Source organism: Cornus florida, unplaced genomic scaffold (genome assembly GCF_030987335.1).
Source record: "Cornus florida cultivar Cherokee Brave unplaced genomic scaffold, ASM3098733v1 CherokeeBrave_3.0.0_Hap2_Chr10, whole genome shotgun sequence".
Lineage (NCBI taxonomy): Eukaryota > Viridiplantae > Streptophyta > Magnoliopsida > Cornales > Cornaceae > Cornus > Cornus florida.
This window is the reverse complement of record NW_026775580.1, coordinates 63,154,492-63,179,631: the sequence shown is the minus strand read 5'-3', so window position 1 is coordinate 63,179,631 and position 25,140 is coordinate 63,154,492. Positions and strand designations below refer to the sequence as shown.

The 25,140-nt window shown below is 38.5% G+C and overlaps 2 protein-coding genes and 1 non-coding gene across 3 annotated transcripts; 2 read left to right on the top strand and 1 right to left on the bottom strand.

The window, feature by feature from the left end:
- Positions 1–10,630: 10,630 nt before the first annotated feature.
- LOC132277710 (uncharacterized mitochondrial protein AtMg00860-like) lies at positions 10,631–11,165 on the top strand. Its single transcript, XM_059779554.1, has 2 exons — positions 10,631–10,939; positions 11,100–11,165. The coding sequence occupies exons 1-2, from the start codon at positions 10,631–10,633 to the stop codon at positions 11,163–11,165; spliced, it is 375 nt and encodes a 124-aa protein (XP_059635537.1).
- Positions 11,166–17,948: 6,783 nt separating this feature from the next.
- LOC132277709 (protein TRANSPARENT TESTA 1-like) lies at positions 17,949–19,148 on the top strand. The gene is made up of 2 exons (XM_059779552.1): positions 17,949–18,356; positions 18,723–19,148. Exons 1-2 carry the CDS (start codon positions 17,949–17,951, stop codon positions 19,146–19,148), a joined length of 834 nt encoding a protein of 277 aa, XP_059635535.1.
- A 1,183-nt stretch (positions 19,149–20,331) lies between these two features.
- Positions 20,332–20,403, bottom strand: TRNAV-UAC (transfer RNA valine (anticodon UAC)). Its single transcript has one exon. It is a non-coding gene; the product is annotated as a tRNA-Val (tRNA).
- Positions 20,404–25,140: the final 4,737 nt, after the last annotated feature.

Here is a 25,140-nt window from a genome sequence, read left to right as displayed (position 1 = left end):
GGGTGGGGGGGTCGAGAGAAAGGTGGTGTGAGGTGGTGAGGGTGTGGGAGTTTGGTGGGTTGAGAGGGAGATGGAGTGGGGAGGTTGGTTGGTTGGTTTGGGGAAGGGGAGGGGCCGAGAGAGAGGGAGGTAGTTGTGAGGTGGAAGAGGATTGGGGGTGGTTTTGTGGGTTGAGAGGGAGATGGAGCTGCGAGGGAGAGAATGGGTTTTAAAAGAGAGAAAAGAGGGCTTGGTTCGAGCAATGTGAGGGTTTGAGTTGGTTGAGGTGAATGGCATGGTGAGGGTGTGAGGGGTGGCATGCATGCATGGGCGTGCATGCATGCAAGGGTGGTGAGCTGGGTGGGTTTGGCATAGGGTGGTGAGCTGGGTGGGGAGGTGAGAGGTTTGGTGAGAGGGATGCATGGAGTGGGTTGCAGGGAAGGGTGAGGGGTGGTGAGGGTGTTGCATGGAAGGTGGTTATGGTTGGTGAGGGTGTGAGGGGTGGCATGCATGCATGGGCGTGCATGCATGCATGGCCGAGAGGGTGGATGGGTTGGGGAGGGATGAGGGTTGGATGCCGAGAGGTGGTAGTGTTGCATGGTGTGGGATGGTGGGTTGTTGTTGTGTTGCCGAGAGAGAGAGAATGTGGGTTTGAGAGGGATGGTTTGGGTAGGTTGCAGGAAATGGGGTTGTTGTTGGGGAGGAAATGGTGTTTTGTGAGGAAGCCGAGAGTAGTGAGGGTGTGAGGGGTGGCATGCATGCATGGACGTGCATGCATGCATGCAGGGTGGTGATGGTCGTTTAGAGAGAGAGAGAGATGGTGGGAGAGAAGCTGGTGTAGGTTGGTAAGAAGGGTGAGTTGTTTCCTGCATGGTGGTTCATGCATTTGGGGAGGGTTGCAGATGGAAGGTGATTGCTGGGATATTGGTTGTTGGAGTTGGGTTTCTTGGTTGAGAGAAGTGGTCGAGCACTCTAAGCATGGAAGTAGAGTGCTCGAATTGGGACCAGTAGCCTCAGCAGCTTTGGGGTTTAAAAATCAAACAAGGTCGAGCACTCCAAATTGGAGTTTAGATTACTCGAAATGAAGCCAGAGAGTTCGGGTTTGCTGGGAGGTGGCTGCGAGCACTCCAAAGGAACTTGAGAGGGCTCGAAAATGAGGCAGTGAGCTCATTAGGCAACATGGAGATGGAATTGGCAATGTGAGCAACATTATGCAAACTAGATGGAAAAATTTTTGCAACTGCTGCACCTGAGGCCAAGTAATACATAGATGGATTTTCAGACCTTGCATGCATTTTTCCAAACCAATGGATGGATGGAAATCAAGAACTTGGCAACTTCATGCAATGCATGGAAAATTTGGAAAATGCTTCAAACTGTGCAAATTTTTTTTACACATGGAAAAAAATTTTTTTTAAAAATTTCAAATTCATTCCATTCCAAAGCATGGATGAAAAATTTTGAAAACTTTTCAACTTCGTTCTAATGCATGGAAAATTTTCAAACTTTTGAACTTCAATCCATTCTAATGCAAGGAGGGAAAATTGTCAAACTCTACACTTCATTGCAATGCATGGAAAATTTAGAAAAATTTTGAAATTGTGCAAATTTTTTTTCAATGAGTGCATGGATGATTTCAAGAAGATTTCCTAACTTTTGCAACCTCACTCAATGCGTGGATGATTTTGAGAAAATTTTCAAACTTTGGAACATCTCTTCAATGCATGGATGAGATTAAGAACATTTCAACAATGCATTGAAGATGAGGGGTTATGCATGTGAGTGCCATGTTGAAAGTCCGAGAAAATTGCCTGATAGAGCCGGAAACTTTCGGGAATGAAAACAAGAGTTGAGAAGGTCTAAGAAGCCGGTCTAAAATTGCGGAACACAACTGAAGACCATTTCAGAAAAATCAAATTTTTGGCTTTTCGAAACCATTTCCCAGAAAATTTCAAGGCACGAGCAATTTGAGAAGGTAGGGAAGCTTGGAACATCGAAAGAATTTCTTCCCTTGCTTTGCTAAATTTAATGTCGATAGCTAGACCAAGTTAGAGCAGGCACTATTCCTCATAAATGGGATCCGTCAAGGGGACTTCCTCAACTTTTCGGGTTAGAATTGTGCTGTCAATGCAAGGCTTAAGCCTTTGGCCATTTACCTTGAAGAGTGATCCACTTGCAGGATCATGAAGTTCGATTGCTCCATGAGGAAAGACGGTAGTGACAATGTATGGACCATCCCATCTTGACCGGAGTTTACCGGGAAAGAGCTTCAAGCGGGAATTGAAAAGCCAGACCTTTTGTCCCGGGGCAAAAGACTTTTTGACGATGTGTTTGTCATGAAAAGCTTTAGTCTTTGCCTTGTAAATTTTTGCATTTTCATACGCGTCATTGCGCAATTCCTCAAGTTCATTTAATTGCAACGCACGATTAGAGCCGGCTTGTTTGAGATCAAAATTGAACCTTTTTACGGCCCAATAAGCACGGTGCTCTAATTCTACCGGGAGATGACATGCTTTGCCAAAGACAAGTCGATATGGTGACATGCCAATGGGTGTCTTATAAGCTGTCCGGTAAGCCCAAAGTGCATCGTTTAGCCGTAATGACCAATCTTTGCGGTCCGGTCTAACCGTTTTTTCTAAAATGTGCTTAATCTCCCGGTTAGAAATCTCTACTTGACCACTCGTTTGAGGGTGGTAAGGTGTAGCAACCTTATGAATGACTGAATACTTAGCAAGGACGGATTTGAGATAACGATTTCGGAAATGAGATCCGCCATCACTAATGATTGCTCGGGGTGTACCAAAACGACTAAAGATGTGAGATTGAATGAAATGGATCACGACTTTATGATCATCGGTTTTGGTAGCCGCGGCTTCAACCCATTTAGACACATAATCCACCGCTACAAGGATGTACTCATAGCCATAAGAAGATGGAAATGGTCCCATGAAGTCAATCCCCCACACATCAAAAATTTCAACAATTAAAATGTTGGTGAGGGGCATCATGTCTCTTCGGGACATGGATCCAAGTTTTTGACATCGTTCACACGATTTGCAAAAATTGTATGCATCCCGGAACAAGGTAGGCCAAAAGAATCCGCTTTGAAGGATTTTGTTAGCGGTCTTTTTGGCACTGAAATGGCCTCCACAAGCAAGAGTATGGCAAAAATTTAAAATGCTTGTGGCCTCGGTTTCAGGAATACATCGCCGGATGATTTGGTCCGGGCAATACTTGAATAATTCCGGATCTTCCCAAAAGAAATGCTTGACTTGGGAGAAAAACCGGTCCCTCTCTTGTTTGGACCAATGAGCTGGAATTTTGCCAACCGCAAGATAATTGACAATATCTGCAAACCACGGAAGAGTAGAATGTGAAACTTGAAGAAGTTGCTCATCCGGAAAAGAATCACGGATGGCTGCAAATTCTGAAGATTTCTCAATAAGTAAGCGAGAGAGATGATCGGCGACAACATTGTCGGTCCCTTTTTTGTCCCGGATGTCAATGTCAAACTCTTGAAGTAAGAGGATCCATCGAATTAAGCGGGGTTTTGTCTCTTTTTTCGCTAACAAATGCCTAAGAGCGGCATGATCTGAAAAGACGATGACCTTGGAGCCAAGAAGATAGGAGCGAAATTTATCCAAGGCGTACACCACAGCTAGCAATTCTTTTTCAGTGGTGGTGTAGTTCAATTGGGCATCGCAGAGAGTTTTGCTAGCATAATAAATGACATGCGGAAGTTTATCCACACGTTGGCCCAAAACCGCCCCTAATGCATAATCGGATGCATCACACATGATCTCAAAGGGAAGAGACCAATTAGGGGGTTTCATGATCGGGGCAGAGGAGAGGAGAATGCGAAGTTTGATGAAAGCTTCCATGCAAGCGTCATCAAAATTGAACGGAACATCCTTGGCTAAGAGATTACACAAGGGCCGTGAGATTTTGCTAAAATCTTTGATGAAGCGACGATAGAATCCGGCATGGCCAAGAAAAGAACGGATTTGACGGACGGAATTCAGAGGAGGAAGATTAGAGATTAACTCAACTTTTGCCTTGTCTACCTCGATTCCCCGCTTAGAAATGACATGTCCTAAAACAATGCCTTCTTGGACCATAAAGTGGCTTTTCTCCCAACTTAGAATGAGATTCGTCTCTTTGCATCTTTGGAGCACAAGAGATAAATTTTTGAGACACGAGTCAAAGGAGGAGCCAAATACGGAAAAGTCATCCATGAAAGCTTCCAAGAACCTTTCAACCATATCGGAGAATATGGACATCATGCACCTTTGGAACGTTGCCGGTGCATTGCATAGACCAAAAGGCATGCGTCGATAGGCAAAAGTACCAAAGGGACATGTGAATGTTGTTTTCTCTTGATCTTGGGGGGCGATGGCCACTTGGTTATAGCCGGAATAACCATCAAGAAAGCAATAGAAGCTTTGGCCGGCTAACCTTTCTAGGATTTGATCAATAAATGGGAGTGGGAAATGATCCTTCCTAGTTGATGAGTTGAGTTTACGATAGTCAATGCACACACGCCACCCGGTGGTGGTTCGTTGTGGCACGAGCTCGCCCGCTGAATTTTCAACAACGGTGAGCCCGGATTTCTTGGGGACAACTTGTGTGGGGCTCACCCACTTGCTATCAGAGATAGGATAGATGATTCCCGCATCTAGCAATTTGATCACCTCTTTCATGACCACTTCCTTCATGTTTGGATTTAACCGGCGCTGGACCTCTCTAGTAGGCTTTGCGTCATCCTCCATATGAATGCGGTGCATACAAATGGAGGGGTCAATTCCTTTCAAATCTGCCACTGTCCAACCAATAGCTTCTTTATGCTCTTGGAGCACCGCTAAAAGGTTGGTCTCTTGGTCTTTTTGAAGGTCCGAGGCAATAATGACCGGAAGGGTTTGCTTTGGACCAAGGAACACATACTTGAGATGGGCCGGGAGCGGCTTAAGCTCAAGTTGTGGCGGAGATAACAATGATGGGACCGGAGGAGTGGTGGAAAGTTGGGGAAGTGGTTCTTTTGGAATTTTCCAAGGAGGTACATCCATGATAGCATTAATATCAAGCAAGGAATTGACTTCTTGAATGGCTTGATCAACATCAAAGTTTGAGAAGTCAAAATGAGACATGCAAGTTTCAAGGGGATCTTTGCTTAGGATGAAGGGGAGAGATTCTTCGACCACTTCATCAATGACATCCACAAGAAAACAATCATCCTCATTGGAGGGATGTTGAGTTGCATGAAAGATGTGGAGTTTGACTTGCATGTTTCCAAAAGCAATGTCCATCACCCCGGTTCGGCAATTAATTGATGCATTAGCCGTAGCTAAAAATGGTCTACCAAGGATCACGGGAATGTGCTTTTTTGGGTCATGGACTGGTTCCGTATCAAGAACCACAAAATCTACCGGGAAGTAGAATTTGTCCACTTTGATGATGACGTCCTCAAGAATACCTTGTGGATGCTTGACCGATCTATCGGCAAGTTGCAAAACCACGGAAGTCGGCTTAAGATCGCCCAAACCAAGTTGTAGGTAGACCGAGTATGGAATTAAATTCACACTAGCTCCTAAGTCAAGGAGGGCCCTCTCGATTTTGCTGTCACCAATGACGCACGAGATTGTGGGGGCACCCGGATCCTTATACTTCGGGGGAGTGCTGTGCTGAATAATAGCACTAACATTTTCAGTCAACCTCACTTTTTTTGGCAAATGATTCTTAGAAGTGCGCTTTTGAGTGCACAAATCTTTGAGAAATTTTGCATAGGGGGGGATTTGCTTGATAGCATCCAACAGGGGCAAGTTAATCTTCACTTGCTTGAAGACTTCCCACATATCTTGAATTTTACAATTCTTGTTCCCAAAGTGTGTCGACTCTTGAAGACGTTGAGGAAACGGAGCTTTTGGCTCATAAGTAGTTTCCACATTTGGGGAGACATGTGTGGGATATCCGTGAATGGTATTGGGACAAGAATTTGGATTAGAAGAGCTTGAATTTGGATTTTTCAACGGCGAAACTTCTTCACTTTTGTCTCCATCGACCTTGTTGTCCACCACTCTACCACTCCGAAGGGTGGTGATAGCTTGAACTTGTTCATGAGTCGGCCCACTCGGAGGAAGGGTTTCGTCAATCACATGCATTCCTCTAGGATTTTCAAAAGGTTGAGAGGGAAGCTTGCCCTTGTCCTTTTGAAGCAATTGATTCACCGAGTTAGCTATTTGGCCCACTTGATTTTCGAGATTAGCTATGGATTGAGTATGAGAGTGAACCATTTGGAGAGTAGGCTGCAAGGATGTCAAGAGTTGCTTGTTGGCATCCATTATTTGCTTATTTAATGATTCCATCATTTGCTTGTTTGCAGCTACTATCTCGTCAGTTGGACACACAGGAGGTTGATTGGAGACATTTGGATTGTAAGGAGGACGGTAGCTTGAAGAGGCTTGGAAAGGTCTACCTTGATATTGAGAAGAGGGCTGATTTTGCCACCCTTGGTTTTGGAATTGGGAATTCTGTGGGGCTTGTTGCCGCCACGAGAAATTCGGATGATCTCGCCAACCCGGATTGTAGGTGTTGGAATATGGATTGTTCCCGGGCCGCGAGAACATGGCATTAGCTTGCTCTTGGTTGGGACTAGGAAATTGCTCCGTTGTGGGGCAATCTTCCGAGAGATGGAATGGACTAGTACATGAAGCACAAACTGAACTTGCCGAATTTTGAGACAATGAAGGAGGAAGATGTGGTGCCATCAATTGATAGAATTTATGAGCGATGGCATCCACTTGAGATGATTCCTCCCTTATTGACTTTGGTTGACAAGGGTTGGTGTTGTTTGGAGTGGTTGCGGTCGGAGCCCTACGAGAATTGTGTTGAAGTGAATTTTCACTCAAATTCTCAAGTAAGGTCCAAGCCTCATCCGCATTTTTGGACATGAACATCCCACCACAAGAAGAATCAACCATGAATCTATGGGTTTCGGTCAAGCCGGCATAGAAAGCTTGCACTAATTGCCATTTTGGGATCAAATGATGAGGACACTTCCGAAGAAGATCTTGTAACCTTTCCCAAGTCTCGTGGAGTTGTTCTCCATCAACTTGAGAAAAGCTTAGAATGGAACGCCTCATTTGGTTGGTTTTACTCACCGGATAATACTTCTTAAGAAATTCTTGTTGCAATTGAGCCCAAGAAGTAATAGAGTTGGGAGCGAGGGAGTTCAACCAATATTTTGCCCTATCCTTTAGGGAGAATGGGAAGAGATGGAGATGAAGTGCATTGTCCGGAAAACCTCTCAACCGGATGGTTGAACAGATTTCAAGGAACTCATCAAGATGCTTGTATGGATCTTCATTATCAAAGCCATGAAATGATGGAAGCATTTGAATGGTACTAGACTTGATCTCATATTGAGCTGCATCGATGTTTGGCATCACTATGCAAGATGGAGAAGCATAGGTGGTAGGGATGAAATGATCTCTAAGAGTCATTGGCTCGATATTAGGAATTTCAGCCCTTTCATTCCCGGGATTTCCTACGTTATCCCCCATTATATTGAATTCAGTTTCAAGGTCCCTTGTAAGAGTGGGTTCCCTAAGGTTCCGTCTAAGAGTTCTTTTAAGAGAATTGATATCAATGGGCGAATCGATTGTGGGTAAGGAAAGTGACCTACGACCGAACATCAACAATAAAGCATATACTCAACAAAGCAATTCATCAACCACAACTCCACATACGATGTTCCCTTTCTCCTCAATTATCAAGACGGAAAATGTAAATGGCCACGACAAGGACCGATGCTTTAACACAAAATTTAAACAGGATAAGAGCCTCAACAAGGGCTTCACAACTAAACTAAAACTAAATTTAACACATGCACAATATTCACAACTCGAAACTAGAAGTCACGAGACTTACCTGGGGTCCTCTAGACTTACAATTTGCTAGCATTCCCACGGCGAGCTTCGAGTCCCTAGAATCTTACAACACTTAAAACACAAAGGTGGTCAAAACACACAAGGAATATTCACAAGACACAATATTCACAATCAAACTAAATTTAACCCTAGAAACTTCGGTTGCTAAACCGTTTGCAGTACCCGGCAACGGCGCCAAAAATTGATCGGTTGGTCAATTAACATCAACCTTCGCAATAGCACGAATCATTGTAAAATAGGGCTATTGGTCGGGTAAGTCGAACCACAGGGACTACGCTAGTCTAATACAACCTAAATGTCTAGAATCATTCTTAGAATGATGAAGGGTGTATAGAGGTTTTGTTGGATGTCACTTAAGCTAGGAAATTAAAAGTGCATAAAATAATAAATTGCAAGAATTCAAGGGAGTGAAGTACAAGTAAAGAAGGCTAGGGAAATGAACCCACCTCCATCCCTATACACATGCTAGGTTAAGATTAATTTAAGGGGAAAACAACATATATGATAGTCATGATACATAACAATACTAGGTTGCTATAATATCCTTAAGAAGTTCATTTAATTAGAAAGGCAAGAATAAACCATCAAAGGTTCACATGATCAACTACATAAACTAAAATGTAGCTTAGAACATGCTTACTAAGCCAAGGATTATCAAGCCCTAATTTAAATGGTTAATGCACATAAAGCTAAGAATCAAGTATAGCCCATCAAAGGGAAACCCTAAGCCATGAACTATCTAGGTTCTCCAACTCCATGCCATTAAAATCATTCCATGATCTAACTTCCATTGTCACCATGGAAGTGCAAGCAATATGATTAAGAAAAGCAACCATCCAAGACAAGATGAATAACTCACAATAATCATTTAAAACATTCAACATTCATTACAACAAAAATGAGGCTCTTGATCATGGAAAGACTATCAAAAATACATTGTAATCCCCAAAAATAAACTATACTAACACATGCTTACAAGGGAGGGGTTTCATCACCTCCCTAGATGAGGTTTAGTTACCCATTGGTGAACTAGAAGAAGGAAGAAGCATCATCCTCATCTCCATTTTCGAGCTCCTACTGTAGCACTCAAGAACACCCTTCTCCTTGCTCTCTTCTCTCTCCTTTCTCTTGCTCAAGATAAAGCTTAATCATATATGTGGCCTTTGGGTAGCCTTTTATGCTCCAACAATACCCTCTCTCCTCCAAGGAACACCTCCAACCACTTCATAAAGAAGGGAGATGGCATTGGGGAAACCAATGTGCAAGTGGGCTGAAATGAGCCATTTCCGAAGGGCATTCTGCCTGATTTTCGAGCACACGCTTGGTGACTTCGAGCACTCTAACTTAGTGCAATGTGCAACATGCTCCTCTTGCTCAGTGCTGACCTATTTTGGGAAAACTGCTATAACTTTGTGCCCCGAACTCCGAATGACGATCTGTTTGAAGCTTTGGAGAGCTGATTCAGTGTTTTAAAAACTTCATGTTTTGATGAAGACCCAATTCTCAAGTCTGGTTGGTCGAAAATGGGGAGAAAGGCAGTACATCAGTGCTGCTAGGCAGTTCTGCGCACCTCTGTTGTGAAGATCATAACTCTCTGCTCCGAACTCCGAATGATGAACCACTTGAAGATTTGGAAAGCTGATTCAGAGCTCTAAATCTTTTATGTTATGAGAGAAGTCCAGTTCTTGAGTTTGGAAGGTCAAAATGGCAAGCAAAGTCCAGGCTCTACTGCTGCCAGAATTCAGCATTGGCACCTTTTGTTGCTCAGGATTCCACAAGGCCTTATTCTTGTTCCATTTTGGCCAATGAACCTGAAAATGCATAAAAACATAAAATTGGAGTTAATCTACATAAAATAATTAATAACTGGACTTTGTTAATGTAATTTAGGGCGCTTGAATGTACATTATTCGGCGCTTATCATTGATGCATGTCTATGTGTATTAATGCTATAGATCTAGAGATTGTCAAAACATAATACTTAATGGAATGTTCTTGTGATTTACTTGACGGTTCATACTCATTTCTTGATGGATTGTGCCTCTCCCTTAGTTAAATTAGTTAATTTCATGTCATTAGCTTAGTTGTAGTGTAGTTGTTAAATGAGAGGACAATCTATGCTTGTTGTTTGATGTTCCATACTTTTGAATGCAAGTAGCATATGTCTCTAACCTTGTGATGTGTTTGGATTGTGAGCTTAATGAAAGGATTAATGGCTTAGTTTGATATATTGTGCTTTTCACTATGTTGCTTAGACAATATATACTTAATTGGTCATCCGTGCTAATTGAAACAACCAAACACACACACACAAATATTGCAACACATATCTTCCCCTCATTAATCATTCATTAAAAGTGTAGAAAAGTATGCTTAGTGGTGATCTCTAAACCCCAAGATCTATCTCTCTCTCTCTTTTATTCTCTTTATTGCATTATTGTTTACTTTAGTTTAATTTGCATCTAGTGTAATTTAACCAACCAACCACTATTTTGATCACTAGACCTATTAACCCTAATCTTGATTCCACAACCTAATACGACCCACCAATCCCTTGGAACGATCCTTACTTGCCCTACCTATATTTTTAGTGAAAGGTAGTAGTGGCAATTTCTAAATGTAAAACTTGGCCACATTCATCATAGCTCTACACCACTATCTTTTAGTGCACAAACTTTGGGTCGGTGTGTGACAAACCACCAATTGTTATGTATACCACCACTCTAAAGGAGCACGTGCAGCACTTGAGGGCAGTTTTCCAAGTCCTACGGGAGAACGACCTATATGTGAAGACGGAGAAATGCTCCTTTGCCCAAGAGGAGGTGTTGTTCCTAAGGCATAAGATATGGGATGGTAAGCTAATGATGAATGAGGCAAAGGTGAGGGCCATTCAAGAGTGTGAGCCGCCCACTAAGGTGACAGAGCTATGCTCATTTCTTGGGCTTGTTAACTACTACCGTCGTTTTATTAAGGGTTACTCAGTGAGAGCAGCCCCATTGACAGACCTTCTCAAGAAAGTGCGTGCTTGGAGTTGGACAAAGTTATATCAGGGGGACATTTGATGACTTGAAGAGGGTAGTTACAGAGGAGCCAGTACTTAGCTTGCTCGACCACTCCAAGCCATATGAGGTGCACACAGATGCATCAGACTTTGCTATTAGGGGCATGTTGATGCAGGAAGAACACCCCATAGCTTATAAGAGACGCAAGCTTAATGACACCGAGCGGCGCTATATGGTGTAGGAGAAAGAGATGACAGCGGTCATCCATTGCCTACGTACTTGGAAGCACTACTTGCTCGGGGCACAATTTGTGATCAAGACGGATAATGTTGCCACCAGTTACTTCTAGACATAGAAGAAGCTTAGCCCCAAGCAAGCTCGTTGGCAGGACTTCCTAGCGGAGTTCACTTATCATTTTAAATACAAGCCGAGCAAGGCCAATGTTGTGGTGGATGTGCTTAGTCGCAAGGCTGAGCTCGTAGCTATTAGTCGGCCCTAGCACCCTCTTGTGGAGCGGATCAAGGAGGGGTTGCAGCATGACCCTCTAGCCAAAAGCCTTATTCAACTGGCTAAGGAAGGGAAGACTCGGCGCTTTTGGCTAAGGGATAATTTACTTCTCACTACAAGGGACCGACTCTTTTTGCCCAAGTGGGGCAACTTGTGAAAGGAGTTGATATGGGAGTGCCACGACACCAAATGGGCTGGTCACCCAGGTATGCGGCGTACACTAGCACTCCTTGAAGATTCATATTATTGGCCTCGAATGCGCGATGATGTGGAGACATATGTGGGGACTTGTCTTGTGTGCCAATAAGACAAGATTGAGCAACAGCATCCTGCAGGCCTACTGGAGCCATTGCCTATTCTAGAGAGACTATGGGAGAGTGTCTCTATGGATTTCATTACTTGCTTGCCCAAGTCAGAAGGTTATGGGAGCATTATAGTGGTGGTAGATCGGTTCAGCAAGTATGCCACCTTCATACCCGCACCAATAGACTACACAGCAGAGAGGGCAGCAGAGTTATTTGTTGACCATGTGGTCAAGCTTTGGGGAGTTTCGCAGAATATTGTCAGTGATAGAGACCCGTGTTTCACAGGTAGATTTTGGACGGCGCTCTTCAAGAAGATGGGGACGGATCTCAGTTTCTCTACGAGTTTCCACCCCCAACCAGATGGGCAAACGGAGCGCATCAATGCTCTCTTGGAACTATACTTGCGGCACTATGTAAGTGCCGATCAGCGAGATTGGGCTAAACTCCTTGGGGTGGCACAGTTTTCTTACAACTTGCAGCAGAGTGAGGCTACCAATCACAGTCCATTTGAGGTTGTTACCGGATGGCAGCCTATGACACCCAACGCTATTGCTTCAACTTGCAATGGTAAGAGTCCAGCGGCCTACAAATTTGCTAAGAGGTGGCATGAGTAGTCCGACTTGGCTAGGGCGTACCTTGATAAGGCGGCAAAGAAGATGAAGAAGCGGGCCGACACCAAGCGAATGCGGGTGGAATACATAGTGGGAAACCAGGTGATGGTTAAGCTCCTACCCCAACAGTTTAAGTCCTTCCGGAGCGTGCATAAGGGGCTAGTAAGGAGGTACGAGGGCCCGTTCCCCATTGTCAAGCAGGTAGGCAAGGTCTCCTATATGGTAGAGCTTCCACCCAAGTTGAAGATACATCCAGTCTTCCATGTCAGCATGCTCAAGCCTTATTATGAAGACACGGCCTTTGTCACATCCTTTGACAAGGAAGTTGATTGCATCCTTGAGGATCGTGTGATGAGCAGAAGAGGTATGCCCAAGTATACAGAGTACTTAGTGAAATGGAAGAACCTGCCAGATAACAAGGCGAGCTGGGAACATGAGGATATACCTTGGCAGTTCGCAGAGCATATCCAGTGGTTCAAGCAAGAAGACGCGACGAGGGCGTCGCGAGCTTAAGTGGAGGAGAATGTCATGCCCCGCACCCAAGAGGCTACTCCACGCAGGCGCCACGCAGACGCCCAGTAGACGATGACATGGAGCCTACATGGACAGGAGCTTTCTAGACTTCTCTACATAATTATGAAACTTTCCAGAATTCTCTAGATTAGTGTGGAGTTGTCTAGCCTTTTCTAGACTTGTCTAAAGTTGTATAGAATTCTCTAGACTTGTCTTGTACATTATAGATAGTTCTAGAATTGTGTAGATATATCTTTAGAGGATTCTAGACACTTATTCTTGGCCACACATTTGTACACATTTAGAATGTTCTTGTAAGGCCAAAGGCCTATAAATAGGAGGTGGGAGTTCATTTGCTCCTTACCAAGCAACCTAAGTTGTAATCTTCTCTCAAGTAATACAAGTGTTCATACATTCCCAAACTCTCTTGCTCACTTGCCTAATCTCTTCCTACACAGCCAAGTAAGCAAAGCTCTTGTCTAGCCTTAATCTTCACTAAGCTATCATACTCGGGTAGGCTGACTTAGCGCTTCAAGGGGGCTTGAAAGTGTCTAAGGCCGCACGTGAGTTTGGAAAGGTCTAAGTCCGTGACAGGGTGCTCTTTATTGAGTTTACACCTGTGGGACCGTGAACAAGAAACAAAGTGACCCAATTTGTAGAATAATCAAGATTATTATCTTTATGTGAGAGCATCTCCAATAGTTTGTTAAAATATTATTTTGTATAAAATATATACAGACACATATAATGTATAAATTTTTTATTTTTTATTTTAATTTTGTAATCTGTTAAGATAAACAAAAGTGTAAAATTGTTGTGTATTTTATACAACCATTTTATACTGCCACATCAGGGCCGACCCTAAGATTAACAAAATCTTGAGAGGCCCTAAGTGAACTTAAATGTGAGGCCCTTTATATACAAATATTCACATGCGTAAAAAAATTATAAGAGTGGCGAATTTTTGTTACAATGAGAAAATAATCACATAAAATATATTAATGTTGAAAACACAAAAAACAAAATATGATCTATTAGTTTATCTCAAATTTTACATTTGCCATTCCTCGTATGGTCTATTAATTCACTCCCCACAGGATAGATGAGCTAAAGTTTTAGAATGATATCACATTAATTTAAACTCAAAAAAAAATTTCAAGTTTTCTAATGGATCAAGTTTAGAACTTTCAACCCATTAATTTTTTTTTTTTTTTTTTTTAGAATTTTGCTTTAACGGAGTTATTATCAACTTCAAATGACTTCAAACTCAGACCCAATCATTTTCCTTTTATATCAAATTGATTATACAGGTATTAAAGTACTAATTTATATTTGGACAATACTTGGGTCCTCCCTTCGGAGGATAAAGTTCATTCTCCCAGTTGATGTGATCCAATACAATTTAGATATATGTTTAAAATTTTAAAATTTCTAAAAATAATCATAACCCATTTTCTTATGGGTTAAACCAAATTCCAATTTTTTTATTTTTTTATTTTTTTCCTTTCCAAAAGAATCACGATTGTTTCTATATCCAACCTCCATTTAAAATTGGAAAATTACAATATTTATTTAAAGAATGTACTATATCTAGTGTTGAATAGAGAATGAATAGGAGCTTAAAATATCATATGAAAATTTGATGTTAATAGAGGTTTTTTCGTATAATTATTTTTTGTCATAGTTAGCTTTTCTCAAACATCTATTTTTGGTCACAGTTAGATCTATCTTTTGGATCTCTCCCAAGTTTGTTTGTTTGTTTGTTTGTTTTTTTTTTTTTTCCTTTCCTTTTCCTCATTGGTGAAAAAATATGGAAAAGAAAGATTAAAAGTTTGTGAATACTATAAATTCCGATTGGTGCAATTTTATATCACTTATGAGCTTCTATTGGTTTGTATATTATTTTACATATTAAATAAAAGTGTTTGTATAGTATTTTACATATTGAATAAAAGTTGAGTATTTGATTGATGTAGATAGACTAAGGTTTCAGATGGAGGTTGGGTATGAAGATTTGTGGGGGAGAGAGAGAGATGGAAAGGGAGAGAAGAGAGTCTTGCTAAAAGAGGGATTCTAAAATTTTCAAATAGGGAAAGAAAAAAAATTGGGTTTGAGTTTATAACACGTAAGAAGTTGGATAATAACCATTATTAAAAATTTAAAAATTTGAACATGTGTCTAGATTATATTGGGCCACATCAGTTGAAATGATAAAGTTCATTCTCCCATGGGAGGACCCAAGTATTGTCCTTTATATTTATTCAAATTTCATTAAAAATATATTATTTACTCTAATAATAAAGGACTACATTCAATTTCAAAGTAATTACTAACATACATACATATTAACATATAAAATTAGAAAAGGACCGTATTTAATTTCAGAGTTAATTACTGAAATACACACTAATATACACATAAAGTAATAAAGGGTTATATTCAATTTCGAATTTAATTACCAAGTTTTTAAGGGCCCAATTTTGAATAGGCTAACAGGAGTGTGAATTCATTTAATTAAAGGGACTTAAGGTTTTTTTTTTTTAGGGGGGGGGGGGGGAGGGGGTGGAAGGGGCGGATTTGAGGCCTTCTAAATGTTGAGGCCCTAAGCGAACGCCTTGGCTAGGGTCGGCCGTGAGCCACATTAGCTTATTTTCTTTCTCCTCCCTCCTTCGTATTATATTAAGGAATTAATCAATCATATGTTAAGTAGGTTTGAATAAGTTATGCGGGGACACATGGTTGGTTGTTATTAAAAGATACATTTTTACACAAAAAATATAAAATAACGGCCGGAGTTTAAGATAAGTAGTCCAAATTTTTTGTGTAAATCTACCATGACAAATCAAATTTATATAAAAAAAAAATGTACACAAGCGCCGGAGATGCTCTTAGACTATTAAGATTGCACTCTCTATACGTATTTATACATTTACTTGAAATATGATCATCTTAAGATTTTTTTAATGCATAACTTTCTAGACATTAAAAATAGAATAAAATATATATATATATATATATATATATATATATATATATATATATATATAAACAATAAAAGCAAAATTCAACAGAAATCGGTTACATCGACCCTCCGATAATTCTCTATGATTGAATTTCTTAATTATTTTCTTCATTTTCTAGTGGATTTGGATTGTGTTTGGATTAGCAAAAAATTAGTTTACTTTCATGAATTGGTACGATTTTATTTTTTTTGGTTGATTGTGTTTGGATCCTTAGAAAATTGGTTTTTCCGTACTTTTGTTCTTCAAAAGCGTGGTTTGCTCGCAGAAGAGGTGAAACAGAATGACGTTTTGTTTTGTGTAGAAAATGAACAGACTGCTCACTGGTAAGTTCAGTCTCTCGCCGGTTCAGTCCGCTCCTTGTTGTTTTGGTTGCTGCTCCGGTGATTCATCTTGCCGCCGAATCACATTACTCCATTGTCGTCTTCTTCCTCAGTGCACCTGTGAGATTCTCGATCTTTTGCTTGGAAAAGAAAAATAATGGCTCGCATATTTGGACAACCACGTGGGTATCGGTAGGATGTCGATTTTTCCTAGTCGGGTCGTATAGCACTACTCATATTTTAATTCATGCGGAGTTGTTGCTATATTGCTATATCGTTTATGCTCTGTTCAATAGGAAAGAAAAATATTGGATGAAATGGAGACAAGAAAGGATAGATGAGAAAACTTTAGGGAAGAGATTGCGTATTTCCTTCTTTTTGTTTGGTTGGATAGAAAAGATTATTGAGAATAATATTTATAATAATGTAATTTATAAAGAATAGTCTTTGTCATATATAAATTTAGGATAATATTTAATTTAAAACTTCTATAATAATTCATTTGTTTTTTCTCTGCTTATTTTTAGATAAATGAAAATTTATAAAGAAAGAAGGATGACATGTTCTTCATATTTCCCTTTCTTTCCTTGTAACAGAGTTAATTACTCGTATCTTTTTGGTTGGTGGTTGTCTTTCGTTATAACTAGCTGAGCTTGGAGTTTGTTGCATCTTCTAAAGAGAGATTTTGCTAGAAATTTGAATTTTACATTATCAGATCAAATTAACATGCATTGATTACCTTATTTCACCTGTTGACCTGTCCGTTGAGCTTCTTTCCCAATTTACCCTATCAGTTGCAAAATCCAGACACCAAGGTCCACAGTAATTAATACCAAAAAATCATTCATGCACACAAATTTACATATTGAAAATTTTAGATTGCGACATTTAGAAGAATTTCAGTTTTCAGCCAGTAAATTAATGAGTATAGGAAATTTCATTCACTTTTTTTTTTTAATTTTTTTTCTATATTTTTCAATTAGCCTATACTTAGATCTTGTAGTCAATAATTCGTTGACCCATATGTGACTGACTCAACATCCTCTTCTGAGAGGGGAAAAAAAACACATCCTCTTCTGAGACCCATCATAAGTAATGATATACTATATCATGTAGTCGATAATTAATTTGTTAACTGTTTTGCTACATTTTATGGAGCCCACCATGAGTGATGATGTGTCACTTGTGAATGTTGGGGACGGTTTAGTGGCCCAACAAATAGCAGTGAATACAGTACATGCAAACCACTCCTTTTGTATTGCAGTTATTTCTGTATAATATGCATACAAGTTATGGGCTTTTGCTTCTGCATGTTGTTCAGCCTCTCTTCCCTTGTCTCTCAATCTCTCACACACACATATACACACAGAATATTGTTACGTACGTGAAAATGTGGTTGAATTTAATTGCAATCAGACTTTATAACACATTGCCGTATAATTTGAACTCCCTGTGGTAGAAATGTTGCAAAATCTAGCACCATGGTCCACCGTAATTAATCAATTTGCTTTCACTACCAAAAGCAGAAAAAGCAAACCAACAGCACAGATTAATGAGCCCATCTAAACAAAGGTATATAGTTTTCATCCAACCGACTTATTATCTCTCCAGCCACCCTCCTCTACACACACACACACACACACACACACACACATATACATATATATATATATATTCTCATCACTATATATAATAACCTATTGAATCTCACAAACTACATCATCTGTTTTGCTTGCACTCACACCATGAAATCCTCAGACAATATTATTCCATTTAGTCATTTGTCCTCTTCTTCTTTGGGTGTCCACACTGATCATGTCACAATGCCATTTGATCTCTTCCCAAATAACGCCCAAACTTCCCTTGAACCCCTTCCGTTGCTGAACTTGCTTTGCTCACCCGAAACGCCACCGCCACGGGACGAAAACAACCCTAAACCATGCCATGACGATAAGGAAGATGTCACTGTGGCTTTGCACATTGGCCTTCCAAATTGCAGTGCCATTGACTCCATGAATCCAAGTGTGATGACAGACATAAGTATATCAGGTGCCCAACACTGGATTCCAACTCCTGCCCAAATCCTCGTCGGCTTCACTCATTTCTCTTGCCATGTCTGTCACAAAACCTTCAATCGCTACAACAATCTTCAGGTGCAATTACATTATATGACACATATATATACCATGTGTGTGTGTGTGTGTGTTTGTTGTTCTATCTTGAGGTACAAATAGATTCCAAACTAAAAAAAAAATTGTTGTTGTCTCTTGATCTTGTTAAAAAAAAAAAAAAAAACAGAAGTTAGCTTTTCTTAGCTAGTGACAAAGAAGATACCAGACCTCAAACCCTGTCTAGAGGTTGAAGTAGAAATAGATTCCAAACTCAAAGGGGCCGGGTTGTTCTATCTTGATCTTGTAAAGAAAAAAAAAATTGTTTTTTTTTTTTTGGGTGACATTAGTCCTTGTTTTTCATTGCCTTTCATTGATATACATGTGCGTGTATATGCACATATTTTGTAGATGCACATGTGGGGACATGGGTCACAGTACAGGAAAGGACCGGAGTCGTTGAAGGGAACGCAGCCTCGAGCCATGCTACAGATACCATGCTACTGCTGTGAAGAAGGGTGCAAGAACAACATAAACCACCCGAAAGCCAAGCCACTGAAAGATTTCAGAACACTGCAAACACATTACAAGAGGAAGCATGGGATTAAGAGGTTTGAGTGCCGCAGGTGTGGCAAGCCCTTGGCTGTGAAAGGCGACTGGCGAACCCACGAGAAGAACTGTGGCAAGCGTTGGCTTTGTGTTTGTGGTTCTGACTTCAAGCACAAGAGGTCTCTCAAGGATCACATTAGGTCATTTGGCTCTGGTCATGGACCTTTTCCTCCTTCACTTGATGGAGTTGAGGTACATGGGGACACCATGCACTCTCTTTTTGTTTAACATATATTGTCCACTAATGTGCCCTAGCTACATTTAGACATATGGATCGTCTGAGTATCATGGAAAATTATGAAGTAGAAGCCTAGCAAGGAAATGATCGAATTGAACATTAACTTTGAATTCACATAGTTCAGAAAATTGAGTTATATTCTGTTATTAACATACTTAGTGTGGTCTCTTATGTCATCATGACCCTTTTATTTCAGTTGAGTAGTTTGTGTAGGTTTTTGTGTATCTTCATGCGTAGTTTTTTGAGGTTATGGGCTCTTGTTTGCTACCTTTGCTCAGCTTTATAAAATTTGATTTAGAAAAAAATAGTCGGCCTAAAATGAATTGGTATGTTATTGGTCTGCTCATTCAATGGACTTGCACAATTTAATCAAATTGATCCTGCTTACACATAAACATAAAAACCGTTCTCAATCGACTTAAATGACGCATGCTTATTGGATGAGTATTATGCTCCGCTCTCACCGAATATCTTTTTTAATTTTACACCAATTGACACTAAGGAATCATAGACAACAAATTAACTTTAGCTCACTTTTATTGAAGGAAAACTTGAAGTTAACCAGGGAAGTGTGCGGTTTAGAGAAGGGGATTAGTTTCTTCACACTTAATTGATAAAAAATGTAGTCAAATAAAGCATCAGTACAAAAATATAAAAAATGCAGGAGATATATATAGCACAGTTCTAGCCATGGCCTATATCATGGTTTGGAAAGAAAGGATTGGAGACACGATATAACTCAAATGCTCTGAGACTCGGGATCAAAACCACATTAATCACTGAAAATGTTAAATTACTGAACCAGGTAACAACATTTCGTGCAAACACAATGTTAACTTCACCATGAATTGTGATTGTTCGGTAAAGTCAGTACTTAGTCACATAGTTCAAGACTAGTTGTTGTCGATCTTCTTCTTTTTACTAAGGTGTCCAAGCTTCGACAATACAAATATAATCCTAAGCATGGAAAGAACACATTATATTTTAATATAATATTGGGATGTAGGGAAAATAAAAAAGAGTGATATATATATACACACACAAGCGCACACATTATAATGAGAAATAGGGTTAATTTTTACCTTGTTTCTTTATTAGTTACTAATTGAGACAGGTGAGACGACCTTCTTTTTTTAAAAAAAAATCAGAAATTAATAAAAAAACATGAAAAATTGTTGCTGCCAGGATCGAACTGGAGGCCTTTAGTGTGTAAGACTAACGTGATAACCACTACACCACAGCAACAGGCAAGTTCGGTGATACTTGAGGCTCCACCCATATAATTTAACTATAAGACACTGTCAGTTAATTTTCCCTTTTTCTTCCCATATTCTTCGTCTAATTTGTTTTTTCTTTTGCCTTTTTATGTTTTTGACAAATAAATAAAATTTTGAATAAAGTGCAATAAACTAACTAAATTATCAGGCAATTGTACAAAACACCCCCGCTCCCCACCCCCCCTCCCAAAAAAAAAAAAAAAAAAGTACCCCCTTAACTATTAAAAATTTGCGTTTAAAGGCATCAAAGTGAGGTCTTAGATAAGAAAATTACCCTTTAGTGGAACGACGCCGTATTGTGCTTTGTTATCTTCAGCTATTAACGTGTCAAGAAAATGAACAGTAGATTCTGATCGAACGGTCCAGTTCCCAATTTTTTTGTTTTCTACCGTAAATGGGCCCTAACGGTAACCTGTCTCGGGAGATAGAAAAGTCGTTCCTTCTCAGGGGTCATGTGATTGGTAGCATGGAAAGGGACGGCAAAAATGAGGTATCAACAAAAAAAAAAATAGATCGATCGAAACCATAATCAGTTTGATTAATGTAAATAAGAAGGTGCGGGATTTGTTTTCCTGTGTGTGATATATTGTGAAGCCATAATCATTTCGATCGACGTAAATAAGAAGGTGCTGGATTTGTTTTCCTACGTGTGTGACATATTGTGAAGAGAGAGATATACACGAGAAATTGTTAGATTGATATATTGTGCCGAAGATTGATTGTGATACAAATAACAGATTGTGTTAAGCTCTCTTTGTAAACATTTATCTTGATAGTGAATATTTCGGTGCACTCCATGGATGTAGGACAAAATAATTGTGCCAAACCATATAAATCCTTGTGTGATTGTCTTTCCTTCTTGTTTGTTTGTTTTTACTTATATAATTGTTGGAAACTAGTTGTGGTAACTAGTGTTTTAACGTGTGAATGAAACTTGCTTGTGTATAGAATACAACGTTGTGTATATGTTATTGCAATGTGATTATACCAAAGTCATATACGTTAAAACATGGAAGTTATAGGCTAAACTTATGAAGATAGTCACAACTTTTTTGTTGTGACTGTTGGTGGCATTGGAAATTTAACGAATTCTTAACACGTGATTCAACGTAGTTAAGAATGGGTTGGAAAGTTTAGGGATACGACTTTAATAAGAAACAAAGGGATGCGATTGAATGGTGACAGTTGACGATTAATAATTGGGGAAGTTATTTCAGTTATATAATGATAGGATGCAACCCATAGTTGATTGGATGCACCCAATGACTGAACCAACGTGACTTAACCTCAAGAGTCACCAATTCTTCTATAAATAGCCATATAATTCATTTGCAAAAGTGTGCAATTGATTATTCTCTCCCTTTCTCAAGATGAACCCAACCTAAGTGGGTGTGGGTTCAAGCCATGGTCAAGTGGTCTGAGCCACTTAGGCGCAAAACCAAATTTATTGAGCCATATTAAATTTGGTCCGAGCTATTTGGTTCGGATTGCACCCAATTCATTTTTTATATAGTATAGATGCATTTTTGAGTTAGATAGAGTATTACACGGAGGAGGTTCGCCGTATCCACGAGTTTGTAGTACTACTACTGGTGGATGTAGATCGTTGTATCCTGGGAGATAGACGCCACTGAGTCCGTTAGCACCATAGCGGGACGAATCTGTCTTAAGGATATAGTATCCAATACTAGTCTCAGTCCAGGTTCTTTATTTATTATTATTATTTTATTACTTTATTTTACATATTTAATTAAATATAGAGTTGCATATTTAATTAATGATTTATTAGCATATTGTTAATTATCTCATGACATATTAGTATAAGGTTTGTTATATCTTAAATGTCACATGAAAGATATATTTATCAACAATCTTAAGACAGATTTATTCCTTGTGTAAATTTTATTATATGTTTCTATTTAAGATATAAGTAAGTAGAAATTATACTAATAATTGAGATATAATAAAATAATGTTATATACATTATTATATAATAATATGCTAAATATTGATGTGTTCAATATTATATGAAATTGAAGCATGTTATATAAGTAGAATATTGAATTATTTATATAATTCAATTTTGGTTGAATTATTTTAATTTTGTAATATGATGTAGTATATTATATTATATTAAATTTGTATCAATAAGAGGTCGAAAAGGGTACTTCGTTAGTTTTATCAATGATTGCATAAGATATTGTTATGTATATTTGTTACGAAACAAATATAAAACCTTCGAAATGTTTTAAATATTACAAAAATGTGATTGAGAATCAACTTAGCAAAAAGATCAAAACATTTGTGCTAATATTTCTTCAGAACATGATATCATTCATGAAGACATGATGAATGCTATATTGATAAATTCTGGTTTAACTCAGAATTTGTGGAGGGAAGTTTTGCTTTCCGCAAATTATGTTCTCAATAAAATACTTTAAACTAATATGACACCATATGAATCATGGAAAGGTCGAAAACCTTCTTATAATTTGTTAAAAGTGTGGGGGTGTCTAACTAAGGTTGTAATTTATACTCCTAAGAAAGTTAAAATGAGACCTAAAATGTGGTAACCTTATAGGTGGGTGTGTCGTGGGCAAATGCAAGAGGCACCGACAAGCTACCATACCGGGCAAGCTACAGGTGAACAGTCCCACATCGCTTAGGGAAAGGAAATGCGAAGTGTTTTTATGTGGTGGCGTTATCTCCAATTGGTATGAAGGCCTTCTGGGATAAAACTCAAAGCAGATAATATCATACTATGTGGTAGAGTAGATCATTACTTAAAACCTTTGATAGGTTATGCTCATAACATAAGTGCATATCATTTTCTTATGCATAAATCATACAATAAAAATAAGGATGAGCTTAGACGTAGCCAGAGGGCTAGAACGTCTACATCTTTTGGTCCTGATTTTCTAGCATGTTTATTGGATAATGAGCTACAAAACTTTAAGAAAATAAAGTCTTCTCCTGAATATTATTATTTCTTAGATTAGTTATATGATATAATTAATCACGTGGTATAATATTATTTATATGAGTTCATGACTGGTTTGTGTATTTAATATAACAGACAAAAATTGACTAGTCTAGCTATGTCAATTCTCCCGATAGTCAAGTGAAAAAGATCTATATTAGTGTTTAAAGATACGTATAATTATGAATGAACTGAATAAGATAAGATTTTTCGACAACTTTAATGTGTCTAATGGAAAATGTTATGGATATAAAAAGAAAGTACACTGAAACAAGCTAAATCAATCTAGTTAGTTAAAATGTACAATTTAGCTAAAAGCTAAAATGTTACTAAGTTGTAAACTAGTTAGCTTAACTATAAGTTAAAATGATTAATGAGGTGTACAAAACCTAAGAGGAAGATGAAAATATGTTAGTTGGTTCTTGCTCTCAACTTGATAATAAAAAACATGAGGGTAATAAGTAGCCATTTTAGCCATGAGCTATTTGAGCTATACATTATATCTGCTCATGTAAGAGGGAATAATAATACTTGTAAAGTAGTAGTTTTTGAAGAATATTTTTCAAAACAAATTACTCTACTACCAAGATAGACTACTTAGATAAGTGTGTACTAAAGCTATGAACTACTAGAATTGATAGTTAAACAAACTTAACTTCAAGCTAACGGTAAAAGTTGAGAAGTGGGTGCTTATCATAACCTAGTAGTGAGATATGAGAAAAGTGTGTAATAATACTTGAGAAGTGAGTGTTCACTCTGTAGTGATTGTATCCAAAGCTTAAATAATAAGATAATTATTTGCTTAAATGATTGAGTTATGTGATGTGTAACATATGAAAGGTTATGACATATTAATATAACTGACTTAATATGAATCTAAACATGAATAACTCAATTCATAAATACAAGAGATTTATAAGCAAATATTAATTAAAGTCCATGGTAATTAATATCTCTAGTATTAACTCACACTAACGTTAGTGACATATTATAAGAACAAGTTAGAGATAAAATGAATACATATGCACTAGAAACTGTTATGCATGCTTGTTGAGAAGCAAATATAGAACCTTAGAAAGGTAGATGAGGTGAAATATTTAATATATGGTATTTCAAGAGTTGTAAAATCATAAGAAATATATCATATATAAAATTTCAGGATTATCCCAAAGTTGTGGGGGGATATTGTCTATAGATGAAATTTACTATGAGTTACCTCACCAGATAAGAAATACTTATAAATGTAGGGTTCTTAATCCTAAGAAATTTTGGATAGAACCAAAAATCATTTATAGTATGCATGTTGTTTTATATGAGGAAAATATTATGGAAAAACTAGAAGAGTTCTTTTTCCAGCGGAAGAGCTGAGTTATTTGTTTTAATTGAAGAGTAAAGTGTGCAAACTTATAAGTCATTGAGTGGATTAAAGCTGGTATCAAGACAATGACATAAATGTGATGTATAAGTCATTGTATGCTTTAAAAAAAAAAAAAAAAAAAAATTAATGATATACTAATTAATATATTTGATATGAAAGATTTAACATCTGATAACATAGTATATTCTCAATAAAGTGAGATTGAGATAATATTAGTTATGATAACAAAAGCCTATCTAATTTTTGTAGATGTAAATCTCAAATATAAATACTAGTCAGAGTATATCATTGGTTGAGATTGCAAGGCATCTTAATAACTGTGTTTAATTGTACATTTTCAATTCAGG

Bases quoted from the DNA above. Each gene is read 5' to 3' on its own strand.
- LOC132277710 (XM_059779554.1), top strand. From the start codon at position 10,631: ATGTATACCACCACTCTAAAGGAGCACGTGCAGCACTTGAGGGCAGTT. The intron at 10,940-11,099 runs GTGCGTGCTTGG...ATGTTGATGCAG, and splicing joins TGACAGACCTTCTCAAGAAA to GAAGAACACCCCATAGCTTA.
- LOC132277709 (XM_059779552.1), top strand. From the start codon at position 17,949: ATGAAATCCTCAGACAATATTATTCCATTTAGTCATTTGTCCTCTTCT. The intron at 18,357-18,722 runs GTGCAATTACAT...CATATTTTGTAG, and splicing joins ATCGCTACAACAATCTTCAG to ATGCACATGTGGGGACATGG.